At 44.5% G+C, this 27653-nt stretch overlaps 1 protein-coding gene across 1 annotated transcript; it reads left to right on the top strand.

Moving 5' to 3' along the window:
• Positions 1 to 172: 172 nt before the first annotated feature.
• AGPAT2 (1-acylglycerol-3-phosphate O-acyltransferase 2) lies at positions 173 to 26045 on the top strand. The gene is made up of 6 exons (XM_044663940.1): positions 173 to 514; positions 15153 to 15286; positions 16487 to 16662; positions 17035 to 17130; positions 20815 to 20887; positions 24217 to 26045. The coding sequence occupies exons 1-6, from the start codon at positions 330 to 332 to the stop codon at positions 24387 to 24389; spliced, it is 837 nt and encodes a 278-aa protein (XP_044519875.1). The 5' UTR covers positions 173 to 329; the 3' UTR covers positions 24390 to 26045.
• Positions 26046 to 27653: the final 1608 nt, after the last annotated feature.

The raw sequence follows: 27653 nt of genomic DNA, 5'->3' as shown, positions 1-27653 counted from the left end.
CCCCAGGGGCGGCCTGCGCCCGCCCCTCCCTGCCCCTCCTCCCATGCAATAAGGGGAGAGGAGGGGGTGGGGGGAGGGGTAGCCGCGCGGCCGCACCTAGGGAGAGCAGCGCCCGGCCGGCCCGTCGGGGTGGGGGGGGGGGGGAGCAGAAGAGCCAGGACATCCCCGGCCCGGGTCGCAGCGCGCGGGGCGCTCCCCTTTGAGAGAGGGGAGAAGGGGGGCCCCCGCCGACGCCCCCAGGCCGGCACACCTGGCTCCCCCGGCGCGTCTTCCACGCGCGCGTTTCCGGAGCGCTCCAGCCCGTCGAGCCGACCGGAGCCGAGGCCAGCATGGCCACCCTAGATATGTGGATCGGGGCGCTGCTAACGCTGCTGCTCACGCTGCCCCTGCTGAGCCGCACTGTCAACTTCTATTACAAGATCGGATCCTATTGCCTGATATGCTTGGTGGCCTCCACGGTGGCCTCCGTGGTCTGCTTCCTGGTCAATAGGGGTCGCACCGTGCGCAACATGAGGCAAGCTGGGCACCGGACTGCTCGGGGGGCCGGGGACCGGGGGCCGGGAGCTTTGCCCGCAGCGGGCATACTCAGTGCGGCGGCTTCCAGGGCAACTCCTTCCGCTTTTCTAACTTTCTTTTTTCCCCTTTCCCTTCTTCCTGCCCCGCCTGTCTGGGCTTCCTGGAGACTCCTCGCCTTGACGACTAAGGTGGGGGGTAGGGGTGGGTACCTCGGCGAATCCTGAGCCCCCTCCTCCTCTCCTGCCAGCTGAAAACTTTCTCCTCGGCTCTTCCGGGGGTTCCCCGTTCGGGAGGGGTCGGGGGAGAGACCGCGTCGTGGTCACAGGAGAAACTCGTCATAATCCCCCCCCCCTTGAACTGTGTCTGAACCATCTCTCTTTCAACCTGCCTATCTGCCGAGGACCCCCACCCCTAGTAACCCTCTTTGCACCCCTGGGGGTAGGAAGCAGAGGACTACTGGGAAGGGAAGGCAGAGGGCAACATTTTCCTCCCACTGGCCCAAGGAAAGAAAGAGTGGGAGATGGGTGCCCCCCTTAAAATAGAAGGAAGATGTACTAGTCTGGGTTCTTGTCTGTGGGGCAGTTTCCTGGTCCAGTTTAGAATACCAGAGCTGGAAGGGAATTTAGAAATCATCCAGTCAAAACACCTTTTTTTCCCAGTGGAAGAAACGGGGCTTAAGTAGATGGGAAGTGACTTGCCCCAGGCTACACACGAATTGAGTTCAGTGGTATTAAAGCTTACAAGTCCTTAGTGTGAAGATTCCCTATTCGGTGCTGTGAAGAGGAGAGGGTGCACCAAGATAGGCCAGTGAAAGGCACGAAAGCGGAGAAAGCTAGAGACTCTAGGCATGGACCTAGAGTCTCTTTATTTCCCCTCCCCTTTAAGGGGCTTGGGACAGCCCTTTTCCCCAGGTCTTCTTGGGTTCAGAGAAAGAATGGTAATATCTAAAAGACCTCCTTCACTTCTCCCCTGGGGAAGGCTTATCTATTTCTTTATTAGTGTTCAAGAAGTATATTGAGGAAGAGACAGTGGGGGAGTTTGGGGAAAATTCATTAGCTCCAAGTTCATTGAAAAAAGTGGGGCTGGAATTTTCTTCCTGCAAGAGTCAATCATAACTGCCATTTGGGTTGATTTACCCAGGCTAGGCACCACAGTAGGACTACTCTTTGTAGTCCAGGTGCCACTCCCATCCCAAATCAGGCATCACCTGAGAACAGTAAAATTTCCAAGAGCCAATGAATGATCAGCACTCTTCCTGCAGCCTAGGTAGAGCAGCAGAGATTTCAGGAATGGACTGGAGGGCATTGTGCCTTTTTTTTTTTTTTAAAAGAAAATTTTTTCTTCTTTTTCTTGTCTCACTGGCCTTGAAAAAGTTCTAGGATTTCTATTACTACATTTCTTTCTTTCTTTGGAGTCCTCTGTATAAAACCCTTTTTTTGCAGTTCTTAAAGTGATATCCATGTTTCATTTATTATTTTTATCATCATCATCATAATAATTAGTTCTGCAGTTGGGGCATCTGTTCACAGTTAGGTGAGGAGTCATTCTGGCCAGTCTCCTCTGGCAGGGTGCTGGGCTGGGTTGGCCCAGTAGGATCCATAAGATCACGAGTTTAAAGCTGGAAGAACCCCTAATTTGACAGATGAAAGATCCCTAAGGAGATGAAGTAACTTGCTTAAGGTCATCTCAGATCAGGGATCTAGCACTGGAAGAGATCTTAAGGGACCTTGTAGTCCAACTCCCTTCTTTTACAGAAGAGGAAACCAACAAGGACAGAGCCAGATGAAACTAGCTCTTTGGAGCCAATTGTTACATCTTCTGTGAGCATTTAGACTTCTGAAATTAGCAAGTGCTACAAATCTGGGCTTGATATATTGTTTTAGGATAGACCATGGGATGTTAAATTCAAATAGAGACTTTGAAAACCACAAACTAACATTATTTCTCTTTTATTGCACTTTTATTTACTTTGTTTAACATTTCCCAGTTGCATTTTTTAAAATTTGGATTTTTTTATTTTAATAACAAATTTCCACATAAGTTTTTGGAAGTTATATGATCCATATTGTGTCCCTCCCTTCTCTCCTCCCTCCTGGAGCTGATAAACAATTCAATCTGGGTTATACAAGCATATTTCCATATTATTCATTTTTGTAAGTCAATAATCTTATAAAACCAAAACCCCCAAACATATCCCAGTTTAATTTTAATCTGATTCAGACATACTCAAATGTTTTAAGAGCAGCAAGTTTAGCACCTTTGTACTAGAATTTAAAAAGCAATGGAGGAAATCTTAAGTAATTAAAAATGAACTTTAAAATGTTTCTTGGGTACATTTTTTTCCCCTCCAGAGATCCAGTTATTATAACAACATTTGCCAACACACCTCTGCCCAAAAGGGTGAAGCAATTATTTGTTTAAGGTCACATAGAACCATTGATTTAGATTTGGGAGGGGCCTTAGAGGCCATCTAGTCCATCACCCTCAATTGACAGAAGAGAAGACAAGCCAACAGAAGTCTTCATTTGTCCAAAGGCACACCAGGTAAAAGGTGCTAGAATCTAAAATCAAACCTGGGCTTCAGACTCAAATCTAGCACTCTGATCTACCACATCATGTTGCCTCATGGACTGTGGCTGAGCAAGAGTCCCTATGAAGAAGTGATAGATCCTACCTTAGCCTTGCTTTCCTCTTCTCAGTCTCTTCAGCTAGTCAGGTCCGACCTAATTCTTCCCCCCCCCCCCCCCCAGTCTATTCTAGTTTTACAGATGGGGGAGATGAAACCATAGGCCCAGAGTGAGAGAGGGTCACATTTGGAGTGTGTAGCAGAGCTGCCTCCTGATCCCAGTCGGGTGATTTTTCCAGCTATACTTGGCTTCTTCAGTTTAGCTAGGATCTTCCTGTTCTCCTGAGTCCTGCTGGTTTCAGTGAGTAAGCACATCATCAAACCTCCACTCAGCAGCCCTCTGAGAATAGATCTTGTGACCCCTCCAGAGCTCCTCCAGAAAAGAAAAGGGCTACTGTTGAGAGACTTCCCAGGGACATCCTTTTGTCGGGCTTCTGTTCTGGAATAACTTAGTGAAAAGGATCCCCTTTTTACCAGGGCAGATATGGTCACCCTATAGTGGACTCATGCCCTGTTGGCTTGGAAGAACTGTTGTACCAATGTTATTGGCTGTTCAGAGTTCAGACAGTTCAGCAAACATTTGTTAAGTACTTACAATGCCAGTTCCATGAGAGCAGAGACTGTCTTTTGCCTTTCTTTTTATTCCCAGGCATTAGCTCAAACATGGTGGTGGTGGTGGTGGTGGAGGGGAGTAAGCATTTATTAAGCACCTAGTATGTACCAGGAATTGTGCTAAGTGCTTTACAGATATCTCATTTGATCTCACAACAACCCTTTGAGGAAGGTGCTATTGTTAATCCCCATTTTACAGTTAAGAGAATTGAGGCTGGGTTAAATGACTTGCCTGGGGTCACACTGCTAGGAAATGTTTGCAGCTGGATTTGAACTTTTGGCCTTTTTGACTCCAAACCCAGTGCTCTCTCTATCTGTTATAAAAAAGTACTCCTGGGCTGTGCACAAGTCCCTGTTATCAAGTTAATAAGGAGAGCCAGAGACTTACTTTTTCTTCTTAAATACCCTAAATTGAACAAATTCCCATCCTTGTTTTAGAAAGCTGTTATTTGGAGTCTAGCCTGATAGAAATCTAATGAATCCACAAGCCAGGCTTAACTGTTACTGGTCAAGTCCAGTCTAAGTCTGACTTGCTAAGCTTCTCCCCGACCTACTTGATTTAGGGGAAGGGCACACTGAACCTGGGAACTAGTCCATACACAGAGGTATTTTCTGGAGCATTGACCTGGGCGTGTATAGGGGAGAGATTATAACAGTTTTAAGAGGCCTGAAACTGCATCAGCATAAAGGCAGTGGGTCAGTTCTGTTTAATCCCTACTCTGTTCCAGACCCTGTGCTGGGCCCTGAGATTACAGAGGCAAAATCCCGAACAGTCTGTGACCTTAAGGAGCCTTTTTAAAATTCTACTGAGGGAGATGGGGGAACAACATGAATACAGGCAGTGCACAATATATTATAGAGATCATTTCAGAGGATGGGGGGAGGATCAATTAGGAAAAGCCTCCTGTTAGAGGTGCCTCCAGCTAAGTATTGAATCTTGGGGAATCTGGGAGTCAAAATATCCAAGGGGGAAATCAGTCAGTTACCGGTTCAGAGTCCTGCTCTTGGGCCAGGCCTTCATTTGAGAATTTCTCTATTTTTCCCAACCCTTCCTGGTGAGATACTTCTGAGCACTTCAAAGAACTCTATTGTACCCTTTAAACTACCCTGCAAGGCTTCCTGCCTACTCTGGCCTGTACTAAAGGGACTGGGAGAATGGCTGGTTAATTTTTGTAACCTGCCCTGTGGCATTCACCCCACTCCCCCACCCCCCCACGGATCCTAAGCAAAAATTTGTGTTTTCTTCCTCCACTAGGTTCTGGAGTCTTTATATGCCCTCCGGTCTTAGTTGGAGGATGCAAGCGCCCCCCCCCCCCACCCCACCCATTACCCATTACCCCTTTACCCATTACTCAATGTCCTGGTCAGATAATGCTCTACTTCCAGACCTTTCTGAATCATTCCCTTCTTCCCTCCTTCCTTCCTCCCTCCCCTCCCTTCCTCCCTTCATTCCTTCCCTTCTTTTTCTCTTTTTCTTTCTTTAAAAAATTTTTTTTGCTGAATTCTTTCTTTCACATTTCTTCCCTCCCTTCACAAAACTTCGTCTTGTTGCCCCCTTAGTCATGCTCTGTGCCAGGCAGTTTCCTTTGGTAGATGTGCTAAATTGATGGAAATTGAGGGTTAATAAGTTTCTTTAATGGTGGGATTTTCAGGGCTTCTAATTTGCTTCCTCCTTTTCTCCTTTAAGGTAGAACCTTCCTTGGTTACCCTAATCTCTTTAAGTTTTCAGTTGAGGGGCTGCTTTGGGGAACTAGGTCAGATAGTCTCATTCAAAAGTCCTTGGGCTGCCATTTATTGCCATAGAAAGGGAAGGCTGGAGGAGTTTTATGATAAGCTAGTCTCGGAGAAGGGGAGGAGAGGATGAAGTTTGCTGAGGTCAGAGCCTGAGGCTTTACAGCCTGAGGGTAGCCTGGAGAGTAGGAGTTGTGAGGTTGTATGGATTGAAGCCCTTGAGGTACATCACTTCAAGGATTCCATTATTGGGCTTGAGCTTGTACTGAACTGAGTGGCCCATGCCCTAGGCCAATTGTAGTGAGAAATTTAGCCCTTTCTGGGTCCTTCCCCCTCCTTTCTCTTCGCCTTTGAATATTTGTTCCAGAGTGTCTTCTCTGGGGAATTTGCATTTGCCTCTGATCTTTTTCCCTGGCAGCAAGGTCAAAGGCTTCTGGTATTTTCCTTATCTTAAAATGTGGAAACAATCTCAGAGAGATTGTGATTTACCCTCACAGTCAGAGGCAGTTGGGATTTGAACCCAAGTTCATTGTCCACATCCAGAACTCTTTTCCACCATCCCAGATATTGCCCAGAAGAAGCTTTTAAACCTTATAATTGCCAAACCTGAGGAGTGAATGACTCCTCTATAGGCATGATTCTTTAATAAGGAACTCTCCGTTGTCTCAAAAAGAGGGAATCATGAAGAGGTTTGAGCTCTGTTCAGTGGGGCAAGCTTTCTTTCTTCTCAAAATACCTCTTGCCCCATACATCCTTCCTTCTTGGTCTGGTCTACCAAATCAGAAGGAAGGAGATCTTTTCTTTCCCCCTAGTCCTCCTTGCTCTACCTTTCACCCTCCCTGCTCAACCTTCCTGGAAGTGGTATGATATTAAAGTGCCCTCTAAACCAGCCCTTAAGGGCTCCTTAGCTATTTAACTGGATTCTAACCCAAATTAGATGAGTCCCAAAAGGTACTGGGAAAGCATACTTTTAGGATTAATCCATACTGGCAGGCTAGCTATTATGTCAGAGAGATTGGCCAAGTTAAATGACAGATTTCATGAGTGATTGCTTTTACTGCAGTCATGCTAAAAATGTGGGGTCACAAAGGAGACTTTTCCTTCATGGAACTTCTAGTCCTATTAAGAAAGTCAGACTTAATTATGATTTAATGAGACTGACATAGGGTTAGTCTTATTGAGTTCTGCTGTAGGCTTAGTTTCTGGAACCGAACAGGAATAACTTCATATTTTCTCCTTTCCTCCAGTCCCATTAGCCCTTTTCCCCTTCTGGCCAGTAATACACTTTTGCAAGACAGGATCTCTGCCCTTGTTTAAGCAATGGGTTCTATCCAAACTGGAAACCGAGAGCAGGCCATAGTTAGAGTTGTCTTCTAGGCCGATGTCCAAATATGAGTCTCACACATCTTCCAAAGAAGAGGCCTCTTTGCTTGCTTATTCTTGATTTGACTTAGTCTTCTCTGTCTTAAGAACACAACTTCTGAGGGCAGCTAGATGGCTCAGTAGAAGAAGTATCAAGCCTGGAAATGAGAGGTCCTGGGTTCAAATTTGACCTCAGAAACTTCCTAGCTATGTGACCCTGGGCAAGCCTCTTGACTCCATTTGCCTACCCCTGGCCCTTTTATCTTAGAGTTGTTGCTAGGACAGGAAGTAGGATTAAAAAACATATATATAAGCCCCCACCCCCACCCCCCAGGGAACTGAGGTGTCTAGACAGAGCCAACCTGGGCAACTTTATGAGAAAAAAAAATTCCTTCTTACCTCTTATTTTTATACCTTTCCCACTATTCCATACATACCCTTCCAAATCAGAGCTTACTTTTTTCTTCCCTCTCTCCCTGATCCCATTTAAATCTATTCTGTGGATTCTAGAGTTCACTCAAAGACTTTAGCTAAAAAAGATGAAGCTCAAATAGTCAGCAGGTATTTATTAATTACTTACTATGTGCCAGACACTCTGCTGAGCTCTGAGGGGACAGACAAAAAAAAAAAAAAAAAAAAAAGCAAAAACTTAACAAACCAACAGTCCCTGCCTTTAAGAAGCCTATTGTGTCATTGAAGAGATACCATGTAAATTCTAGGCACATGTAAGATATATACAGATGATTTGCAGGCATTAACCGGTGGGCTGGATAGACCTGGAAAGGCCTGTAGAAGGAGGGAGAAGAGCTGAGTCTTGAAGGAAGTCTTGAAGGGGAACAAGAAACAGCATGACATTTAACCTTCTTGTTTCTCAGTTTCCTCATTTGTAAGTGAGGATTTATTAGATGCCATCCAAGGCCCCTTCCAGCTTTAGGTCCGTAGGCCTTGTGTATTGTATTTCAAGATATTTAGATACCAGTCACTACATCAGAGGTGGCGATGGGATGGGGCCTAGAACATGTGATGGTACGGTGGAAGAGATCACTGGATTTAGAATCAAAGAGCTTGGATTCAGAAGCAGATTCTATTATTTATTATCTGAGGGAGCTCTTTGGGCCTCAGTTTTCTCATCTGTAAAATAATAGATTTGAACTCCAATGGCCCTTCCGTCTCCATATCTATGATGAGATACAGTGCCACTCACTACTGGTTGACCTTATATAACCTTTTTTTTTTTTTTTTTTAACCCCTTACCTTCTGTCTTAGAATGAATACTGTGTATTGGTTCCAAGGCAGAAGAGCAGTAAGGGCTAGGCAGTGGAGGTTAAGTGACCAGCCCAGGGTCACACAGCTAGGAAGTGTCAGTTGACTATGTATCTAAGTTAAAGGGAGTTAGAAAAGTTAGACACTGGAGGATTATCAGCTCTGCTCATAGAAATTATTAACTTTAGAAATCTATTTAGAAATAGATTACCTTTCTCTAAGGATCATGGTACAAGAGGATGCTGTTAGGTTGCCTCCCTTGAGGGAAGATAGCCAATGGCCCATCTAGAAAGTGAACCAAATTGAGGGGTCTTTTTTTGGGGGGGGGGAGGTTTGGATAAGTGTCATTGGTCTGGATGCCAAGGGGCAGGGAGAAAGAATTATTTTCTTCCTCCCGTGTTCCCACTTTGTAGGGACTCCTTTCTTGTTCCTAGGTATTGAGGCTAGTCTAAGAGTTCTGAATGTATTCAGAGTCTCTAGAGAGGATCTTTGTGCTGTTTCCCAGGAAAGAACAATAATTTGGATGGTTTATTTGATTGTGTAAATAGTCTTATCCCAAGCCCTACTTGACACTAAAAGACAAGGGTCATCATTAAGAGTGACTTTGAACATCTTCTAAGCTAGCTGCTGCTGACTAGTTTGAGTCCAGTGTGGTACAATGGAAAGAATCTTGGATTTGTAGACAAAAGAGAACTGTGTTCAAATCGTACTCTTTCAGTCAAAGCAGATATATGTCTATTGGCAATTCAGTTAGTCAGCAAGAATTTACTAAGTTTTTACTATGTTTCAGGCACTCTACTAAGCATGAGGGGCACAAAAAAAAAGTAAAAAAAGGCAAAAACACAGACCTTGCCTTCAAAGAGCTCACATTCTAAAAAGGGAAATGACATGCAAGATATATCACTGTAGAAGCAGGTAATCTCATAGGAAAGGCACTAGTTGAATGGAAGAAAGAGAAGAATGGCCAAAACAAAATCTCCACTAGGAGGCACGATGTGAAGGGGAAGAAAGAAAATTTTCTTGGCATAGGAGAAATCCAGTTGAAAGGTCTGGAGTCAAGAGATGGGATATCATATTTGAGGAATGGCCAGGGTCTCTGGATGGCAAAGTACATGAAGCAGAGTAAAATTTAAGATAACCAGAAAGGTAGAAAGTGGCTGGGTTGGTGGAGGGTTTTAAATGCCAAAAGAAAAAAAATCTTCCATTTGATATCCTGGAGGTCAAAAAATAGCCTCTGGAGTTTATCAGATCAGGGAGTGATATGGCTCAGTCTGTGCTTTAGGAAAATCACTTTGGCATCTGAATGGCAGATGAATTGGAGTGGGGAGAGACTTGAGCCAAGGAGACCCCCCAGAAGAGTATTAAAATAGTCTCAGTGGGACAGTGATAGGTAGTGGCTATTTGAAAGGGAAGAATGGGACGTATAGGAGAGATGTTGAAAAGGTAAAAATGATAAGACTTGGCAATAGATTATATATGTGAGATAAGTAGGAAGGAGGCAAAGATGACATCTAGGGTAACTGAAGAGGGTGGTGATGCTATTCACGGCAGCATAGCCATTGGGAGGTGAGAAGGGTTTGGAAGGAAAGATAATGAGTTCCATTTTAGACATGTTGAGATGCTTATAAGATTTCCAGTTTAAGATATAAAATTCTGTTGGTGGCAGTTGAGATTGGAGGTCAGGAAAGAGGTTGGAACTAAAAATAAATAGATCTCAACATAAAAAAGATCCAAGATCCATGAACCCTTGAGAACTGATGAAATCACTAAGATAGTAGAGGGGGAAGAGAAGAGGACCTAGAGATACCCACAATTTATTGGGGAAAGAGAGGTCAGAAAAGTAAGAAAAGAATCAAGAGATTAGTGTCATCAAAACCTAGACTGCAGAAAGTGTTGAAGAGAAGATGATCAACAGTGTCAAAGACTGCAGAGGGGTCAAGGAGGAGGAAGATTGAGAAAAGACCATTGGATTTGGCAGTTAAGAGATCTTTGGTTATTTGAGTAGAACAGTTTCAGTTGAATGATGAGATGAGAAGCCAGACTTGCAAAAGATTTAGAATAGAATGAGAGGAAAGAAAGAGGAGGAAGCAAAAACCAAGTCTATGAATCAAGCATAGAAGACTTTCTCAAGGTATTTATCCATAAAAGGAAGGAGATATAGACCAGTGACTTGCAGAGTAGCTGAATTAAATGAGGGTTTTTAAGGATGCAGAAGACCATAGGCATGTTTAGAGACAGTGGACAGGAAGAGGTTGGAGATTAATAGGGATGATGAGATAGCCTCAAAGGTACACACAGAGGGGTTTTTCATGGCTAGAAGGGTTGCCTCTTTACTCGAGACAAGGGTGAAAGAGATGATGGGTGTACGTGTCTGATGTAAGATGAGGAAGAGGTAAATAGGGAGAAACACATATCAAATGGCCTCCGTCTTTTTTCCTGAATTATGTAGCAAAAACCTTCAGCTGAGAAGGTGGAAGGAAGTGATACTTGGAACCAGTGATGGGCAAACTATGGCCCGAAGGCCAGGTTGGGGGGGGCCCTGAAATGTTCTATCTGGCCTCGAGACATCATTCCTAATCTGACAAATACAATGAGTAGGGTACAATACTATGAAACTTTGAAAGAGTTGCCTTAGAAACAGACTGACAGGTGAGCATTTCTTTTCCTTTGACCCCCTCTTTAAAAAGTTTGCCCATCACTGCTTGGGACACTTGAAGAGGGATGACAAGATTCAGACTAGCAAATATGGTGAGTAGGAGAGTGAACTAATTAGAAATGTGTTGCTGAAATTAGGCCTGGTTGAGATTATGTAAACTTGTAGTTGGTTTAATAGCAAGATTTCATGGGCTCAAAATTTGGGGTTTTATAAGGCACAATCAACAGTGTTGAGAAATAGTACAGTTGATAATAAGGAGATAAAGGAAAGAGTGTCACTAGTGCAAGGATGATGGATGATCCCTTAGGAAGGAACTCCGAGTGGTTGAGGGATTGGACTTTATGGTGAGGATGAAGAAGAGGCTAAAAGGCATAATGCAGAAAGAAAGATGTAGCAATAAAAGATTATGACCAGATAAAATAATTGCACATTTCGTGAATATGGGAGTAGAGTTGTACTGGATGATGGTAATGTCAAGGACATGACTGTCTTTGTATGAGATAGCCAAGGTAGATTAGAGAAATAGATATGTTGAAGTCCATCCCCTAACTAAACTATCAGGGCTGGAGTTAGGACAAAGAGAGACTGAGCCAGTCACTGAACCTTTTGAGGAAGAAAAGAGAATGTGCCAACGTTCTTGAGAAGTACAGATAAATCATCTGGTAACAGAGATAGGAATTAAAAAATTGTATTTCAGGCCAATGTCCAATTATTCAGATTAAACTGGCAGAAAAGCTACCCAGCAAAATTAGACAAGGAACGATAAGCTTCCCTGCTGTGGGAGGAATTATGTAGTGTAGCCAAAGGACTTGCTACCAGGCCTCTCTTAGTTAGTGCCCAGTTTCATATGAGTAGGACATGTCGCACATGGGTTTTCATTCTATACATTTAAAACCTGAGAAGACCATAAGGCGGCAGCTAGATGGCTCAGTGGATAGAGTGCTGGGCCTGGAGTCAGGAAGACTCAACTTTCTGAGTTTAAATCTGGCTTCAGACACTTATTAGCTGTATAACTCTGGGCAAGTCACTTCACTCTGTTTGCCTTGGTTTCCTCATCTGTAAAATGAGCTGGAGAAGGCAATGGCAAACCTCCTCCCTTATGTTTTCCCAGAAAACCCCAAATGGGATCAAGAAGAGTCAGACATAACTGAAACAACGGAACCCCAAGGAACTCCTTGTCCCCTGAGACTCTTTGGAAGGTCGTGCTTTTCTCATCTCTGTATCTCTGCTGCCCTTCCCTTTCAAGATCAGACTATAGCTCCTTTCCTCTAAAAGGCCTACTACATGTAAACAATAGTATAGCTTCTTTCCAGAGCCCCAGAAGTCCTGATGATCCAGGAGAATCATTACCTACCCGAACCCTGAAACCCTATTTTAAAAATGGACATTTCTGTGGGCATTTAAGGCAGAATGGCATAGTGAATAGAGAGAGCCAGCCTCAGAACCAAAAAGGCCCATGTTCTAGTCCTGCCTCTACTGTATATACTGTGTGTGTGCGAGACCCTGGGGAAGTGGCTAAATGTCTCAGTGCTAATGGCAGCAAATGTATATCAGAGATGGGGACTAGACCTAAGATTTCCCTGGTCTGGAAATGTGATGTTTCCTCCTCCTAGGAATTATGTAGACCAGGGAAATCTCAGGTCCAGTCACCATCCCTGATATACAGGAGCTCATGATCCACACAACTACAAGGACCATTGCAACCAGTATAGCCCTCCTCGCCCCCATTGGATGATAACCCTTAAGCTAGACATGATTATTCCAGCTGCCTCCAGGTCTGTGGCAGAAATAAGACTGTAGTTTCCGTTGGAAAGGGATCAGAGTTCTCTTTTCTTCTGGACCCTACCTGGAATCCAGTTGTCTCACCATGCCTGGATAGAGATGTTATCACAGAATGTCAAAGTTAGGGAGGGGCTTCCGAAACCTATTATCCAATCCAGAATCCCTTCTACAAAATAGCTAGTATTTATATAGTGCTTTAATATATTTGCAAAGAGCTTTATACCTTATCTCACTGGATCCTTACCGTATAGAACTTAGTGACATAGATGCTAGTGTCCCCCCCCCCCCCTTTTTGACAGATAAGGAAACTGAGGCACAGGGAAGTTAAATATTTGTTCAGGGTCTCACAGAGTAAGTGTTTGAATCAAGATTTAATGTTCCAGAGTCCAAGGCCTTAGCTCCATCTAGCATCCCCAACAAGTGGTCATCTAAAATGTGCTTGAAGATGTAGGGGCTTTACCACTCAAGGAAGCCCATTCCATTTTTGGACAGCTCTAATTATTAGAAGATTTTTTTTAGAAAGTGTGACATTCACTGATTAAAAATTTGAGTGGGGACAGCTAGGTAGCTCAGTGGATAGAGAGCCAGGGCTTGAGTTAGGAGGTCCTAGGTTCAAAATTGGCCGTAAACACTTTCTAGCTGTGTGACCTTGGGCAGGTCACCTAACTCCCATTACTGTAACCCTTATCACTCTTCTGCCTTGGAACCAATACTTAGTATTGATTCTAAGATGGAAGGTAAGGATTAAAAAAAATGTTGTGTGACAAGATTTCACTCTTTTTCCTCTTTGAGTTTCATTGATTACTGACTTGTGATGTTACAGTTGCGATTGTTATCCCCATTTTATCAGAGAGGAATTTGAGGTAGATCAAAGGTCAAATGACTTGCTTAAGGTCACATAGCTAGTAAGTGCCTGAGGTAGGATTTGAACTCTGGTCTTCCTGACAGGGATACTTGAATGTTAGGCTACCCACATTCTTAGTTCCCCTTTCTATCAATTTAAGTTTCTTTTCTCCCAAAGACAAAATCTCTACACTACTTCCAGCCCCAACGTCCCATTTGTTCATTGGCTTTGGAGGTTAAGAAACTGTTATAATTCACTTTTTTCAGTTTTGTCCAAACCTTTGTTATCCCATTCAGGGTTAGCTGCCCAAAAAACCTTAGAAATCATCTAAGGCCAACCTCCTCAATTTGCAGATGCAGAAATGGAGTCCATGAGAAATAAATTGAGTTGCCAAAGATCAGAAAGATAGAAGTGGCAAAGCCAGAATTTGCACCCAGGGCCTCTTTCTCCAAAGCCAGGGCTCTTTCCACTGACTATTGTTTCATCATCACACTCAGTTGTTTGGATCTGTCCCAGAACTGCCTGGAGGAGCAATGATGGCAAACCTTTTAAAAACCCAATACCCAAACTGCAATTCTCACGCCATATGTGAGCCTTACCCTAGACAGGGGAGGGAGGAAGTGCTTCCATTGGCTGCTGGGCAGAAGGGCAAGGATGTGAGAAATGCCCTTAGGCACATGGTAGGGGCGGGGGACATTCCCTCTCTAGCACGCCCTGGCCTTCATGCCATAGGTTCACCAACATAGGTATAGCAGAATCTCACCCATGACCACTATTCCTCTGAATCCTCTCTTCCCTCTAGCTCTGGTAACTGCTCAGTGATATTGAGATAGTTGAGGAATTCATGCTGCTTCCTAAAATGAACATGTGATGGCACAATCACTGGCTCCAAAAGACCTTCAAATTTCCTTTGGTCAAATTGTCACCCTGATGGAAGAGTCAGCAGAGGCCCTGGAGCTAGAACAAGGAAAATAAAATCTCTTCTCCCACCTTTCTACCCCACCCCTCTGCCCCTACAAGATTGATATTACTGTGTCCATTTTCCAGATGACAAAACTGTGCCCAGAAAAGTGAATGAACTTTGGGGTCACACAGTGAAGTCTGTGGCAGAACAAAGATTAGAATCTAGACTTCCTGATTTCTAATCCATGATTCTTTCCAGTACACTGAATCTCAGTACCAGTATAATATGTGTGTCTCTCCTTTCTGTCCTCTAACTTGTGTTTGTTTTATTTATTTTCTCTGCTTTTGTCTTAGCCCCATTACCCCAAACTGGTCTCTTGCTTTGGCCTCTCCTGAAGAAGAAAGGGAAAGAAGGAAGAAAAATTGCATTTATTAAGTGCCCAATGTTTACCAGACACATCACTAATAGTTGACCTTAAAACTCTAAGGTAGTTGCTATAATTATCCCCTTTTTATAGTTGAGGGAATGGAAGCAGACCGAGGTTCAATGACTTGACTCAATAACAACCAGCATTTATATAGCATTTCCTGTGCCAGGCACTGTGCCAAAGTCTTTACAACTATTATCTCATTTGATCCTTACAATCCTGGGAAAAAGAGATGCTATTATTATCTCCCTTTTATAAATGAGGAAACAGAGAACAGGTTAAGTGACTTGTCCATAGAGTCACATAGCTAGTAAGTGTCCGAGGCCAGATTTGAACTTGCATCTTCCTGTCTGCAGGTTCTCATGCTCTATCCACTGAACTGTCTCTGGGGAGTGGAGGAACTCACAGTCACTGTCCTTTCTCCTATAGTATCGTCACGAGATTTGTCCGAGTTTTTAAGTACTTTTATGGCCTTCGGTTGGAGGCGCACGGTGTGGAGAAGCTGCGTGATGACAAGCCATGTGTCATCATCTCTAACCACCAGAGCATCCTGGATATGATAGGTAAACTGGGCCCTCCTGGATTTTTGGGTTGAGGGTAGGAAAATTGAGAACAGTGCTTACAAACTGCTTTTTAGCAAGTTCTCCCTGCCCACATTTCACAAACTACTTAGCTTAAATGAGAGGTGGGTTGCTAAGGGAAACAGCTATTTTAGGTAGAAAAAGGAGCCTGGATCTGGATGGGACGAAGAAGGTTGCTCATTGGAAGGAGCCAGGATCTTTAGGTTAGTTTTCTTGAGTCTTTGTATACAAGTTTTTTAATGGCAGCTCTGGCCTCTGAGATCAAAGCTGCTCTAGAACATGAAAAGAGATGGGAAGCAAATAAAATTTTAAATTGTGTATTTCCTTTCACAAAAATGTAGTTCATAAGTGATGATTTTATTAAGGATTCCATCATATTTTATGTATTTGATTGGATTTGTTGAGATCATTAGTAAGTTAATCACTTAAAAATTTTTTTTAAACCTTTACCTTCTGTCTTAAAATCAATACTAAGTATCATTTGCAAGGCAGAAGATTGGTAAGGGCTAGACAATTGGCATTATGTGACTTGCTCAGGGTCACATAGCAAGGAAGTGTTGGAAGTCACATTTGAACCTATAACCTCCTGCCTCCTAAAAAATTCTTCTTTACAAAAAAGGCCTTTTGGGGGGCAACTAGGTGGCTCAGTGGATAGAGAGTCAGAACTAAAGACGGGATGTCTTAGGTTCAAATCTGATCTTAGACTCTTCCTAGCTGTGTGACCCTGGGCAGGTCACTTAACGCCTATTGCCTAGCCCTTACCACTCTGCCTTAGAACCAATATACATTATTGATTCTAAGACAGAAGATAAGGGTTTTTTTTTTTTAATTAAAAATTTTAAAAGGGCCTTTTTACTGGCTTGAGACTTTTTTTTTAACCCTTGAACACATTAGTTTGACTTAAATGTCCCTCCTACAATTTGGCCATAGTTAACGTTCATGTTTCCTCTTATGGCTTTTCTGCTCTCCATATAATCTGAACTATAGCCCATCTGAATTGTCCAGTATTTCTAAGATCTTCCCTGGTGTGAAAGCCCTGTCATCTCCATGCCCTTCCTTGTTCATTCATTTTGTTCTCTCCACCCAGAACAGTTATTTCGATCTCTGAGCCTGCTGTGCCAGGGAGTTTCTAGAATGGAATGTTTCTTTCCTTTTCTCTTGGTGACTCTGCCCTGGCTTTAGGTATGATGGAGATCCTCCCGAAAAACTGCATCCAGATTGCCAAGCGAGAGCTGGTTTTCGCAGGCCCTGTGGGCCTAATCATGTACCTTGGAGGTGTTATCTTCATCAACAGAAAGCAGACAAGCACAGCCATGTCAGTGATGGGGGAAGTGGGCGACATCTTGGTTAAGGAGAATGTGAGTCTGACTTGGTGTCAAAGGGGACCTTACCAGAGAGGAGGTGGGACATGGTAGAAATTGGACATTTCTTTTTCTAGAACTTGAGGTCACTGGGTTCTGGATTTATCTCTGTACTAACTAGGCATGTGACCTTAGTAAAACTGCAGAGGGGTTAGTATCTGAACCTCATTTTTTTCTGATGTGCTCGAGCAGAGACTGACTAACTCCTTATCTCAGATGCTTTGGAAGGGATTCCTGCAGAAGGTGGGAGTGTGGACAAGAGAGTCTTTGGGGTCTCTTCACAAAGCTAAGATTCTAGAATTCTGGGATCTTCAAAGGGGTAATAGCAGAGATAAACATTTTTTCTCTTTTTTCTCTCCTCTGTGACAGCTAAAAGTGTGGATTTATCCTGAGGGCACACGAAATGGAAGTTATAACATATTGCCATTCAAGAAGGGTGCCTTTTATGTGGCTGTCCAGGCCCAGGTGATTCATTTGGGGGCAAGTTGGGGAAAGGCTTTTTTTAAGGGCCATCTTTTGGGAAGGGTAGGGTTTGGGGTGAGGAAGAAGGAAGAGGCAGTTGTGGCAATTGAGAACACAGTATTATTTTTGTCTCTTTATCTCCAGTGCCTAGCTTAGTGCCTGGAACACAGCATACACTAAATGTTTGATTGATGGACAAAAGGAGCCAGCTTTTCCTCCTCCCCACAGCTTTCAAAATCTCAAAACTTAATTCCTGGCCAGTCAACTCTCTCAATACTTCCTCTAGAAATGGGAGAGACAGTCACTAAACATTTATTATGTGCCAGACACCCGTGCTAAATGTTAGAAATATAAAGGAAGCAGAGATAGTCTCCTGCCCTCTAGGAGCTCCCAGTCTGACAAACACACATATACAAACAACCTATATAGAGACTAAGTAGGAAATGATTAACAGAAGGAAGGCACTAGACTTAAGAGGAATTCAGAAAACTTTCTGAAGGAGACCAGATTTTTAGTTGAAACTTAAAAGAAGCCATGAAGCAGAACTGAAGAGGGAGGGGAACTCCAGGCATGGGAGAAGAACCAGATGAGAGATGGAATGTTTTGTTCATAGAATAGCAAGGAGAGGTTAGTGTCACTAGATCCCAAGTGTACTTGGCGAGGGGGGTAAGGTATAAGAAAATGGGAAAGGAAGGAGGAAGCTAGGTTCTGACAGGCTTGAATGTCAAGTAGAGGATTTTGTATTTGATCCTGAAGGCAATAGGGAGCCATGGAAATTTATTGAGTTAGGAGAGTGACATGGTTGGATGTGCATTTAGTGGCCAAATAGGCAGTGGGTTGGAGTGGGGGAGAGACTTGAGGCACAAAGGCTATTGCCATAGTCTTAAGTGTAAACTGATGAGTGTACCTGTGTGGTGGCAGTGTCAGAGGAGAGGGAAGGGCATAGTTAAGAGATATTGCAAAGGTGAAGTTGACAGCCATTAGCAATAGATTGGAGAGAGAGAGAGAGAGAGAGAGAGATTTTGAGCCTGGGCAATTTGGAAGATGTTGTTACCCTCTACAGAATTGGGGAAGGTAGGAGGCAGGGAGGAGGATATAGGAGGAGAGATAATGAATTCCATCTAAGATGTCTACTGGTCCTCTAGTTTGAGATGTCTGAAAAAGGCAGTTAGAAATGCAAGACTGGAGGTTACTAGAGAGTCTGGGGTGATTCACTAAGTAGAACCATCAGCATAGAAATGGTCATGAAGTCCATAGGAGTTGGTGGGAACTGATGAGATCACCAAGGGAAATCATATAGAAGGAGAAGAGAGAAGCCTTGGAGAGAAGTCTGAGGGATACCTATGGTTAAAGGGCATGATTAAAGGAGATGGATCCAGCAAAGAAAACTGGGAAGGAACAGTCAGATAGGTAGGAGGAGAACCAAGAGAGAATGGTGGCCTGAAAACCTAAAGAGAATATCAAGGAGGAAAGAGTGATCAGCTGTGTCAAAGGCTACAGAGAAGTCAAGGAAAATGAGGAATGAGAAAAGGCCACTGGATTTGGCAACTAAAAGATCACTGGTAACGCCAGAGAGAGCAATTCCAATAGAAGCCAGATTGTAAGGGGCTAAGAAGAGACTGCGGGAAGAGGAAGTGGAGGCACCTGTTGTAGGTGGCCTTTTCAAGGGGTTTAGCCACAAAGGGAAGAGGCGATGCAGGGCAATAGTTAGCTGGGATAAAAGGATCTAGCAAGGGCATTTTTGTGGATTGGGGAGACATGGGTATTTGTATAGGTACTAGTGAATGAGCCTGTACATAAGGAAAGACTGAAAACTAGTATTAGAGTAGGGGTGCAAGAGGAGGCAATCAGAGGACACTGGAAAAAAATGGGATCATTTAAACAGATAGAGGGATTAGCCTTGAAAGGAGAAATATGCCTCTTCATGTGAGATGGGTGAAGGAAGGGATAGTGGTAGAAGGCATCTGAGTAATAGGAGATCTTTGTAAAATAAGAGGATTTGAGGGTTCTTGATTGTGGAGGTAGTATATTCATGGATGACAAAGTTCAGAGGTGTAACTCTTTTTGGTGTGACTAAGGTGAACTGAGATTATAGTCCATGGACCTGAGTAGGCTGAGGAACTTAATGGTTAGAGTTTGAGGGGGAGCTATATGTATGTTTTAAGTCCCCTAGTGTAAGAGCAGGAGGAGGCATCTGGGTAGCTCAGCGGATTGAGAGCCAGGCCTAGGGAGGTCCTAGATTCAAATCTGGCCTCAGACACTTTCTAGCTGGGTGCCCCTGGGCAAGTCACTTGACTCCCATTGCCTAGCCCTTACCACTCTTCTGCCTTGGAACTAATACACAGTATTGATTCCAAGATAGAAGGTAAGGGTTTAAAAGAAATTAAGAGCAGGAGCTGGAGAATGGAGAAAAATTGTGAGCCATGTACTGAACTCATTGATGAAGGAAAGGGGGAGTGACTTAGAGATCTTTAGACAACAGCTCCTAGGATTTTGATTGGGAGCTAGTTATGAATAACATGAACCTCAGAGGAGGAGAAGTGATTGAGAGATAGATGGGGAGAGAACCTAGAATTGGGAATGAGGAGCAAAGAATATCCTAGCCCTCCTGGCTTGACCAGTGAACTGAGGGAAATGAGTGAGGATGCAACCAGAAATAAATTGGCACTTAAAAGGGCTACCAGAGAAGCTCTGTCATTAGCAGGGAGCCAGGTTTCAGTAATAACTAGTAGTTAGAAGAAATAGAGGAGGAAAAGATTTAAGATGAAGGGAAATTAGTTGCCCATGAAACAGGCATGCCAGAGAGTGAAGTGAAAGGGCTGGGTGATGTTTCATTGAAACTTTGGGGTGGGAGGATTGAGGGAGACTGGAATGAGGAATTGGTTGGTGGTTGGGTTGAGAAAAGGAAATAGAATTTGGGTGATGACCTATAGGGTTTCATAATCACTGGGATGTGAAGGGTATGACCAGGGTAAGAACAATCATCATTTAGGTAGAGGGTGCCATCCCATTCCCCAAAGGAGGCTGGAGATCAGGCCCAAGATGAGTCAGAAAAAGACTGAACCTCGGATAAAAGTTGGACCAGAGTTGACTGTTCAGATTCTGATGTCCCAGCAGCAGACGGCTTCTTGTCTACCTCTCAGCTCTTGTGGAAGGGTCATAAGATAGTGAACTCCATTATTAGCTTTGTTTTTAAAGCTTCTTCATCTGGCTGGGGGGTTCCTGAGGGTGGGAAAATCTTTTCGATGGAAAGCAGGGTATTGTTTCTGGAGGGGCTAGGACCGTTCAGGCAGACAGTCCTTAAGAGAGGTCTAGAAATGGCATAGGTAGCACATGATCTTATTTATCACCTCAGCAGCTTCCATTGGCTTTCCTCCACAGATGCCAAGGAAGAACTCATATGGGAAAGGGGTAGGATGGTAGTATTCGGTTTTATTTGGCAGCAAGTAAAGACTGGGTGGCTGGGCTAGGCTTTTTCTCTCAGGTTTATCCTTGGGGGAAGGGAGTAGTTTGAACCTTATAAATGAGTAGTTCCCCTGGGCCTAGTGCCAAGGGAGTATCCCTAAGAGGGATGCCTGAGGCCAAAGGGAAGGAGGCTTGCCACATCTAGTCTGTCCCACTGTGAGAGTCTCCTCTTCTTGTCTCAATCCAGTGTTTTCATTGTTGGCTTGTTTGCCTCACTCCTAGGTGCCAATCATTCCTGTGGTATATTCGTCATTCTCTTCCTTTTACCAACCAAAGAAGAAAATCTTCACATCAGGTACTTCATGTGACTCCTTGGCTGTATATGTGAATGTGGCCTCTCTGTCTTAATTCCTTTTCTTATTCTGTTTTTCCTTCCTGAGCTGTTCTGAAGGAAGCTCTCAGGATTTGAGCTTCAGTCCAACAATAAGGTTGGTTTTGTTTTTGAGCCCCTGTACTAAGTGTTGGAGAAAGGTTTTTGCTCTCATGCTTCCCCCAGGTAGGCCCACTGACCCAGGACAACTTGAATCTCCAACTGGTACTTGAGAGGAGTGCAACTCAAATTCTCTCCCCATCTCTTAGGGGATGGGGTTTGTGATGGTGAAATAAGTCACCTAGTTCCCTCCTTCCTCCATTTTACAGTTGAGGAAATGAAGGCCCAAGGAAGGGACTTGGCTTGTTCAAGGTCACACAGCTTGATTTGTGGCAGAGGTAGGATTAGAACCTTAAGCTCCCAGACTAGTATTCTTTCCACGGAATTGTGCTTCTCCTTAGTTGTCCTTCCTGGGCCCTTGAAGATTGGCTCAGAAGTCTTTCTCTATAACTTGGAGGCTAAACAAAGTGTCAGACTCACCTTTCCCAAGGGACCTAATATTCAGTGGCACAGTGCTGACTCGACATGGACAGTAGCTAGGAACCTGACCACTCTGGCTTGGGCTTGGAATCCTGACTCTTGTACAGTATGTACTGACGACTCGATTATACTCAGAAGCTACAAATAGGCAGGTCATGAGCTGGGTTCAGTAAAGAAGAAAGAATTAAGTTGGATCACTTGAAAGTATTTTATTTTTTAAAAAACCCTTACCTTCCATCTTAGAGTCAACACTGTGGCCGTATTGGCAGAAGATCAGTAAAGACTAGGCAATTGGGGTTAAGTGACTTGCCCAGGGTCACACAGCTAGGAAGTATCCGAGACCAAATTTGAGCCTAGGGACCATCCTCCCCCCAGACTCTAGGCCTTGCTCTCGACCCACTGAGCCACCTAGCTGCCCTAAGCATTTTATATTTTAAAAGGAAAAGAATCCTTTGGTCCCCAGTAAAGAAGTAGGTGGAACAGGACTTTTAGTTCTTTAGGCAATTTTATTCAGCCCATATCTGATACTCTACAAAGCACTTTTCATACTCATCTGCTAAAAATATCCTTGGGAAGGGTGGTAGTAGGGCCAGTTGTCCCTCATTTAACAGGTGAGGAAACTGAAGGAAAGAAGACTTGCACAGACTAGGCCTTGACCCCATGCCTTTCTGCCTTTCATCCCTTATTACTGAAAACTTTCTTTGTCCAGGATTAGAACCAGTGAGATTGGAACAGGCTTGATGTTAAAGGGGTGGATACCTTTCCTGAGGTGGAGTACCAGAGAAGATCAAGGAAGCCTATTGCCCAGAAATCCCTAGAAATAAAGAAGGCCCCCAGTGATTCTGGACCCCTTGGCACTCCATGGCCCCAGATTATTAGGTGACTTAACATCTTTAAGTACACAACCTGCCTGGGAGATCAGGCCAAAGAAGGTGGGCCTCACTCCTCTAATCCAAAGGAAATGGATATATCTTGTCTTTTTCGCTCTCTTTGACTGTCTGATCAGTCTGTGAGCTATACTTTACTTGACCAATGAGTCTTCATTCCAGTGTGGTAAAGGGTAAGGAACTTGGGGTGAGGGTACCTCAGTGCTGGTTTGAGCTCTGTCATTATCTAAGTGTGTGTTTTGCTTTTTTTTTAAAAACCCTTACCTTCTGTTTTGGAGTCAATACTGTGTATTGGCTCCAAGGCAGAAGAGTGGTAAGGGTAGGCAATGGGGGTCAAGTGATTTGCCCAGGGTCACACAGCTGGGAAGTGCCTGAGGCCAGATTTGAACCTAGGGCCTCCCATCTCTAGGCCTGGCTCTCAATCCATTGAGCCACCCAGCTGCCCCTTCTAAGTGTGTGATTTTGTGGGAATCTTCCTCTTCTTCCTTCTCCTCTTCCTTCTCTTCCTCCTCCTCCTCCTCCTCCTCCAGAAGAATGTAAAATGAGAAAGCTGAGGTATCTTGGGGTGGTGGGAAAAGCAGCTGCCTTCAGAGCCAGAGAACCTGGGTTCATATTGTCCCGTAACCTTCTTAAGCCATCTATAAAATGAAGAAGTTGGACTAATTACTTTCTGAGGTTCTTCCTAATCTATTTTATTTTATTTTTAAAATTTTTTCCATGATTACATGATTCTTGTTGTCTCCCTCCTCGTTTCCAGAGTTGACAAGCAATTCTACTGGGTTATACATACTTTAAAAATTTTTTATTTTATTTTAAAGTTTTGGTTCTTCCTAATCTAAATCTATGCTAGGATTTAAGTACCAGCTCTAGAGCCTCAATTTCCTCATCTGTCAAATGGAGTCAGCAAGTCCTGCTCAGCTTCTTTCCCTCCTAAGACTTTTTTGTGAGGTTCTATTGGCCATTTGACAAGAGAACACTAGAGGGAAGGCCTAAAGTGCAATGCCAGGGCCATACATAGAGATTATGATGCGTGCCCTTGTCCCAAAGGTCTCCAGGTATAGAAGATTCTACTTGGCATATGAATCCTCTAAGTACTGTTTGACCCTTCAGGGATCGGGTATATAGGGGCAGCTGTAGCTATACCAATACCCAGAACAGCTGCCATCTTTTCTGGACATGCTTAAGAGATGGGAGGAGAGAGGAATCCAAAGATTATGGGCCCAAGCCACTGGCGAGAGCTGAAGGGAATCTTCACACTGGATGTACACAGAGTATAGGGGACTGTGCTGGCACAGAAAAGTAGAATCTCTACCTTCCTCATTCCTGTTGGCCAAGGCTTCCACAGAAGAGAAAGCAGGAGGAAACCAGACTTGAGTCTGAGCCCAGCTAGTTGTGAGATCCTGTTTCTGGTGGAAGTTCCAGAAATAGCTTTTGGGGGGATTGCCTTGGCATAGCCCGTGCCCAGATGGACTCTGAAATATCCTCTCCATTATGGGCATCTGCACAAATGTGTTTCATGTGTGTGTGTGTGTGTGTGTGTGTGTGTTTTGTATACCAGGGGTGAGAGAGAGGTGTGATATTACCTTAAATGACTTCTCCCTCTAACAGCCTCTGTTTTATGAATCACTCTAGAATCTAGCCACAAGCCTTCTCTGATCTCTCCTTTTTCAATGGCAGCAATATAGGGGCTGAGGGTCATGCTTAGACTGTGAGAACCAGGCCCTAGGATCTGTTAGGTTTGGAGGAATGGTAACAGGCAGGGCCCACTTCTTTGTGGTATTTTAAGAAAAGACCTGACCTAAGGCACCAAAATACATCTAGGTTGGCTTATTCCAAGTGTCCAGAATAATAGCAGGACACATCCCTCTCTGCACTTCTTGTTTCCAGGGAAGATCAAAATAGAAGTCCTGGATCCAATTAAGACGGAAGGCTTGACGGTGGAAGACATCCCACAGTTGATAAAGACCTGCCATTCTGCCATGAAAGAGGCATTTTTCAGGATATCTGACAAGCTGAATGAAAATGGGACCAATGAGCTAGCCCTACAGCCTGAGCAGTAGCCCCAAGGCACCATCCCCTGCCCCTCTGCCCAGGGTAGGAGAGGACGCTCAGAGGGACCTCCCCTTCCCCTTGCTGAATGTCTGGGGTGCCTCACCTCGGCTTTCACATGGCACCCTGTCTGGAGGCTCTCTTCTCTTCTTATTATCTTCCTTCGACCATTCCTTCCCTTGACAGCCATGGATGTTGTTTCTGCCCCTCTGTGACTCCTCCCTACACACTGGGTCCTGAGACATCCCTTCCTTTATCCTACACTGAACAGTGAAGTCTTGTGCTGTGAGTGACCCTTCCTGGGAGGACTGGATGCTGTCTCTCTGGAGCCCGAGGTCTTACCCAGGCAGATGAATGGCTTTTGGGGAGAATGGGGCCACTCTTTTGGGGGGCTGTATGGACTGACTCATTGGCACTGAAGTTAACATCATACCCGTATCATCCTTTCTCTGCCCACCAGCATCCAGCTCAGGTATGGGAACGCCTCAGCACAGCAGGTTTGAAAATGCCCAACCTTCTCCTCCCTAGTTCCATGAGCCCTCCTATCTCTTATGGCTCAAGTTCTGGCACTTGGAGGAGCTATGGAAGTCCCCCCTAGATGGACAGGCAGCCCGTGCTGCCGACAAAGGCCAAGACCCCTTTTGGTGATGCCTGAGCTCTCCCAGAGACCTAAAATTAGAGGTGGCACAGTCAGGCCCCTGAATTCCTTGGCACATTGACACAGAAGCACTTGGGAGGGTGGTAGTGAAGAAAGCTCTGTTGGGTGTTAGGACTCAAGAGGTCAGAATGCTCTCTGCTCCCTCTTAGGCTGTGGTCAAGGAGAGAAGTGAGAGATGGACTGAGCCCTCCATGACCCAAGAGAGCCAGGCCTGCCTTCAGACCACTGGCCTGGTTGTTAGAGATACGAGGCCTTGGAGAGTAGCTGGAGCAAGGAAAAGTTGCCCCTAGCCAGTGGGGTCCTTGGTGGGGCAGGATTCATTGGACAGCTTGGTCTTCTTCCCAAGCTAACTGTAGTCAGCCGGACATGGGGAATAAACTTGCAAGAGTGCATTGATTTTCTCTTGTCCTAAGTCTGAATGCCATCTGATGGCAGAGATAGCTAGTTTGGCACCCCACAAGGGACAAAGTCCAAACCTTTGAGAGGGCTTCCAGGCATCTGTAGTGGTTTCCCCATCAGACCACCCAGGTGAATGCTCAGGAGCTTGCGGTGGGGGGAGAGGCCCTCAGACCAAATGTCCCCCCTCAATATAGGGTTGCCAGGCAGCCTTTCAGGCTGAGGTTCTCTGGGGCTGCTTCGATTTCACAGAGGTCCTCGTCCAGAGTTCAAAGTCCCTCCTCTTTATCAGTGTTTACAGAGAAGAAAAGAAGAATGGGAGCAAACCGGTGATCTGGGGGAGAGAAAGTTGGAGCATCCCGTGCCACGCCATGTAGCCTAGAGTTTACATCGAATAGCACTTTTACTGAGGGGGGAGGGCAAAGCCAGAGGGATTTGAGAGGGAATCCTGGCTTCTCTGCAGCTTTGGGAGAGCAGCAAATGAAGTATGTGGCTGCTGCTGGGCTTGGGTTGGAAAAGGGCTTCTGCCAATCAGGTCTAGTTTTGTGGAAAATGTATATTTGATCTAAATTGCACAGTTTTTGTTTTTCATAAAGCAATTATTTGAAAAGCTCTTTGAGTGAGAGTCACTTGTGAGAATTTTTCTGGGAATCAAAAAGATTGAGGTTTACATTTGCCTAAAGCAAACCTCAGGGTTTCTTTGGGTCCAAGGCATCAGGGCAGGTTTTAGAGGCCTCTTGGCTGAGTTTCTATGTCCAGGCTCAGTATTTTGGCCTTTTCTAGCCCAGGGTGATCACAGAAAAATGGTCCATCCTGGAATGGCTGTCTTAGATAATGCCAGATGGAAAGGCTCATCGGGTCTGTGACTATATTGGTCTATAGGGGACCCCCTGAGAAGAGATTCTTCACCAATTCAGGTAGCACTGCTTTCATCTTAAAAAGAATTGCCTAGAACACAGATTCAGTGACCTGCCCAGCTTCCCATATCCAGTATTTTTCAGAGATGGGATTTGAATACAGAGCAAGTCACTTCTCTTGGTGGTTTAGGCAAGCCTCTACCTTTTTTTTTTTTTTTTTTTAAATAAACCCTTACTTTCTGTCTTAAAATCAATATTGTGTATTGGTTCCAAGGCAGAAGAGCCTTAAGGGATAGGCAGTGGGAATTAAGTGACTTGCCCAGGGTCACTTAGATAGGAAGTGTTTGAGGACAGATTTAAACCCAGGACTTCCTGTCTCTAGGCCTGGCTCTCAATCCACTGAGCCACCCAGCTGCTCCTTAGTTTCCACATTTTTAAGCTGCAGAGAAGGCATTCATCTATGTTGGGAGAAGGAGTTTCCTTACCAGACAGTTCCTATGCCCAATGAAATCACAAGTCCAAACTTTATCCCATACACTATTGACCTCTGAGCAAAAGCTCTTGTTCTGCCCTTCCCCACTCCCCAGTGGTACCCTCAGAGATGGGTAAGTACTAATCAGGCATAATGCTAATCGATAACATATGCTTTTGATGCTGGCAAAATTCTACATACAGATAGGGTCTAGTTAGGTCTTCAGAAAAACCCTGCACAGGCTAAAATGCCAGAGGCACTGTTCTCCCCATTTTATAGATGGGAAAACCAAGTTCAAATTTAGGCGACTTCTCCAGCCAGCTAGTCCAAGAGGCAAGATTCAGTCACTTATTACCCACTTGACCACCCGGCCCTTCTACCTGGCAGAAGGAGACCTTCATGGCCTGTGCACGTTTCCTGAGATCTGCTGTCCTATGCCTCGCCTACACACACACACCTACAGCCTCCATAGGAAGGCCTAACTGTTCCTGCGATTGGGTCATCATCCGAAATGTCCCCTAGAGAGAAAGGCCACGCCCGTAGTGATTTTCCTGTTGGCAGATGTGACGAACAGGCTCATTGTGAAATCTCAGCAAACTTTCCTTTGCCCCGATCTCACCCAGGATTCAACATACACCCCTCCCAGAGGCCTTTGCATTTTTCAAAAAGATGAATCTTTCCATTAATTTCTCAAGAAAAATACTTCTTTATAAGCCTAAGCCTTGTTGTAACCAGTAAGGCCAATTAGCCAATAAGTACTTTATTTTAGCCAATAAGGCTAGGAACTGAGGATATAAAGACAAAAATTAGATAGTTCCTGCCATCTCCTGCCCTCAGATAAGCAGATTTCATCTGTTGTGATTTTTTTTAAACCTTTACCTTCCATCTCAGA

Source organism: Gracilinanus agilis, chromosome 2, assembly GCF_016433145.1.
Source record: "Gracilinanus agilis isolate LMUSP501 chromosome 2, AgileGrace, whole genome shotgun sequence".
NCBI classification, from domain to species: Eukaryota; Metazoa; Chordata; class Mammalia; order Didelphimorphia; family Didelphidae; genus Gracilinanus; species Gracilinanus agilis.
This window is presented reverse-complemented; position numbering and strand designations above follow the sequence as displayed.

Bases quoted from the DNA above. Each gene is read 5' to 3' on its own strand.
- AGPAT2 (XM_044663940.1), top strand. From the start codon at position 330: ATGGCCACCCTAGATATGTGGATCGGGGCGCTGCTAACGCTGCTGCTC. The intron at 15,287-16,486 runs GTAAACTGGGCC...CCCTGGCTTTAG, and splicing joins GAGCATCCTGGATATGATAG to GTATGATGGAGATCCTCCCG. The intron at 16,663-17,034 runs GTGAGTCTGACT...CCTCTGTGACAG, and splicing joins ACATCTTGGTTAAGGAGAAT to CTAAAAGTGTGGATTTATCC.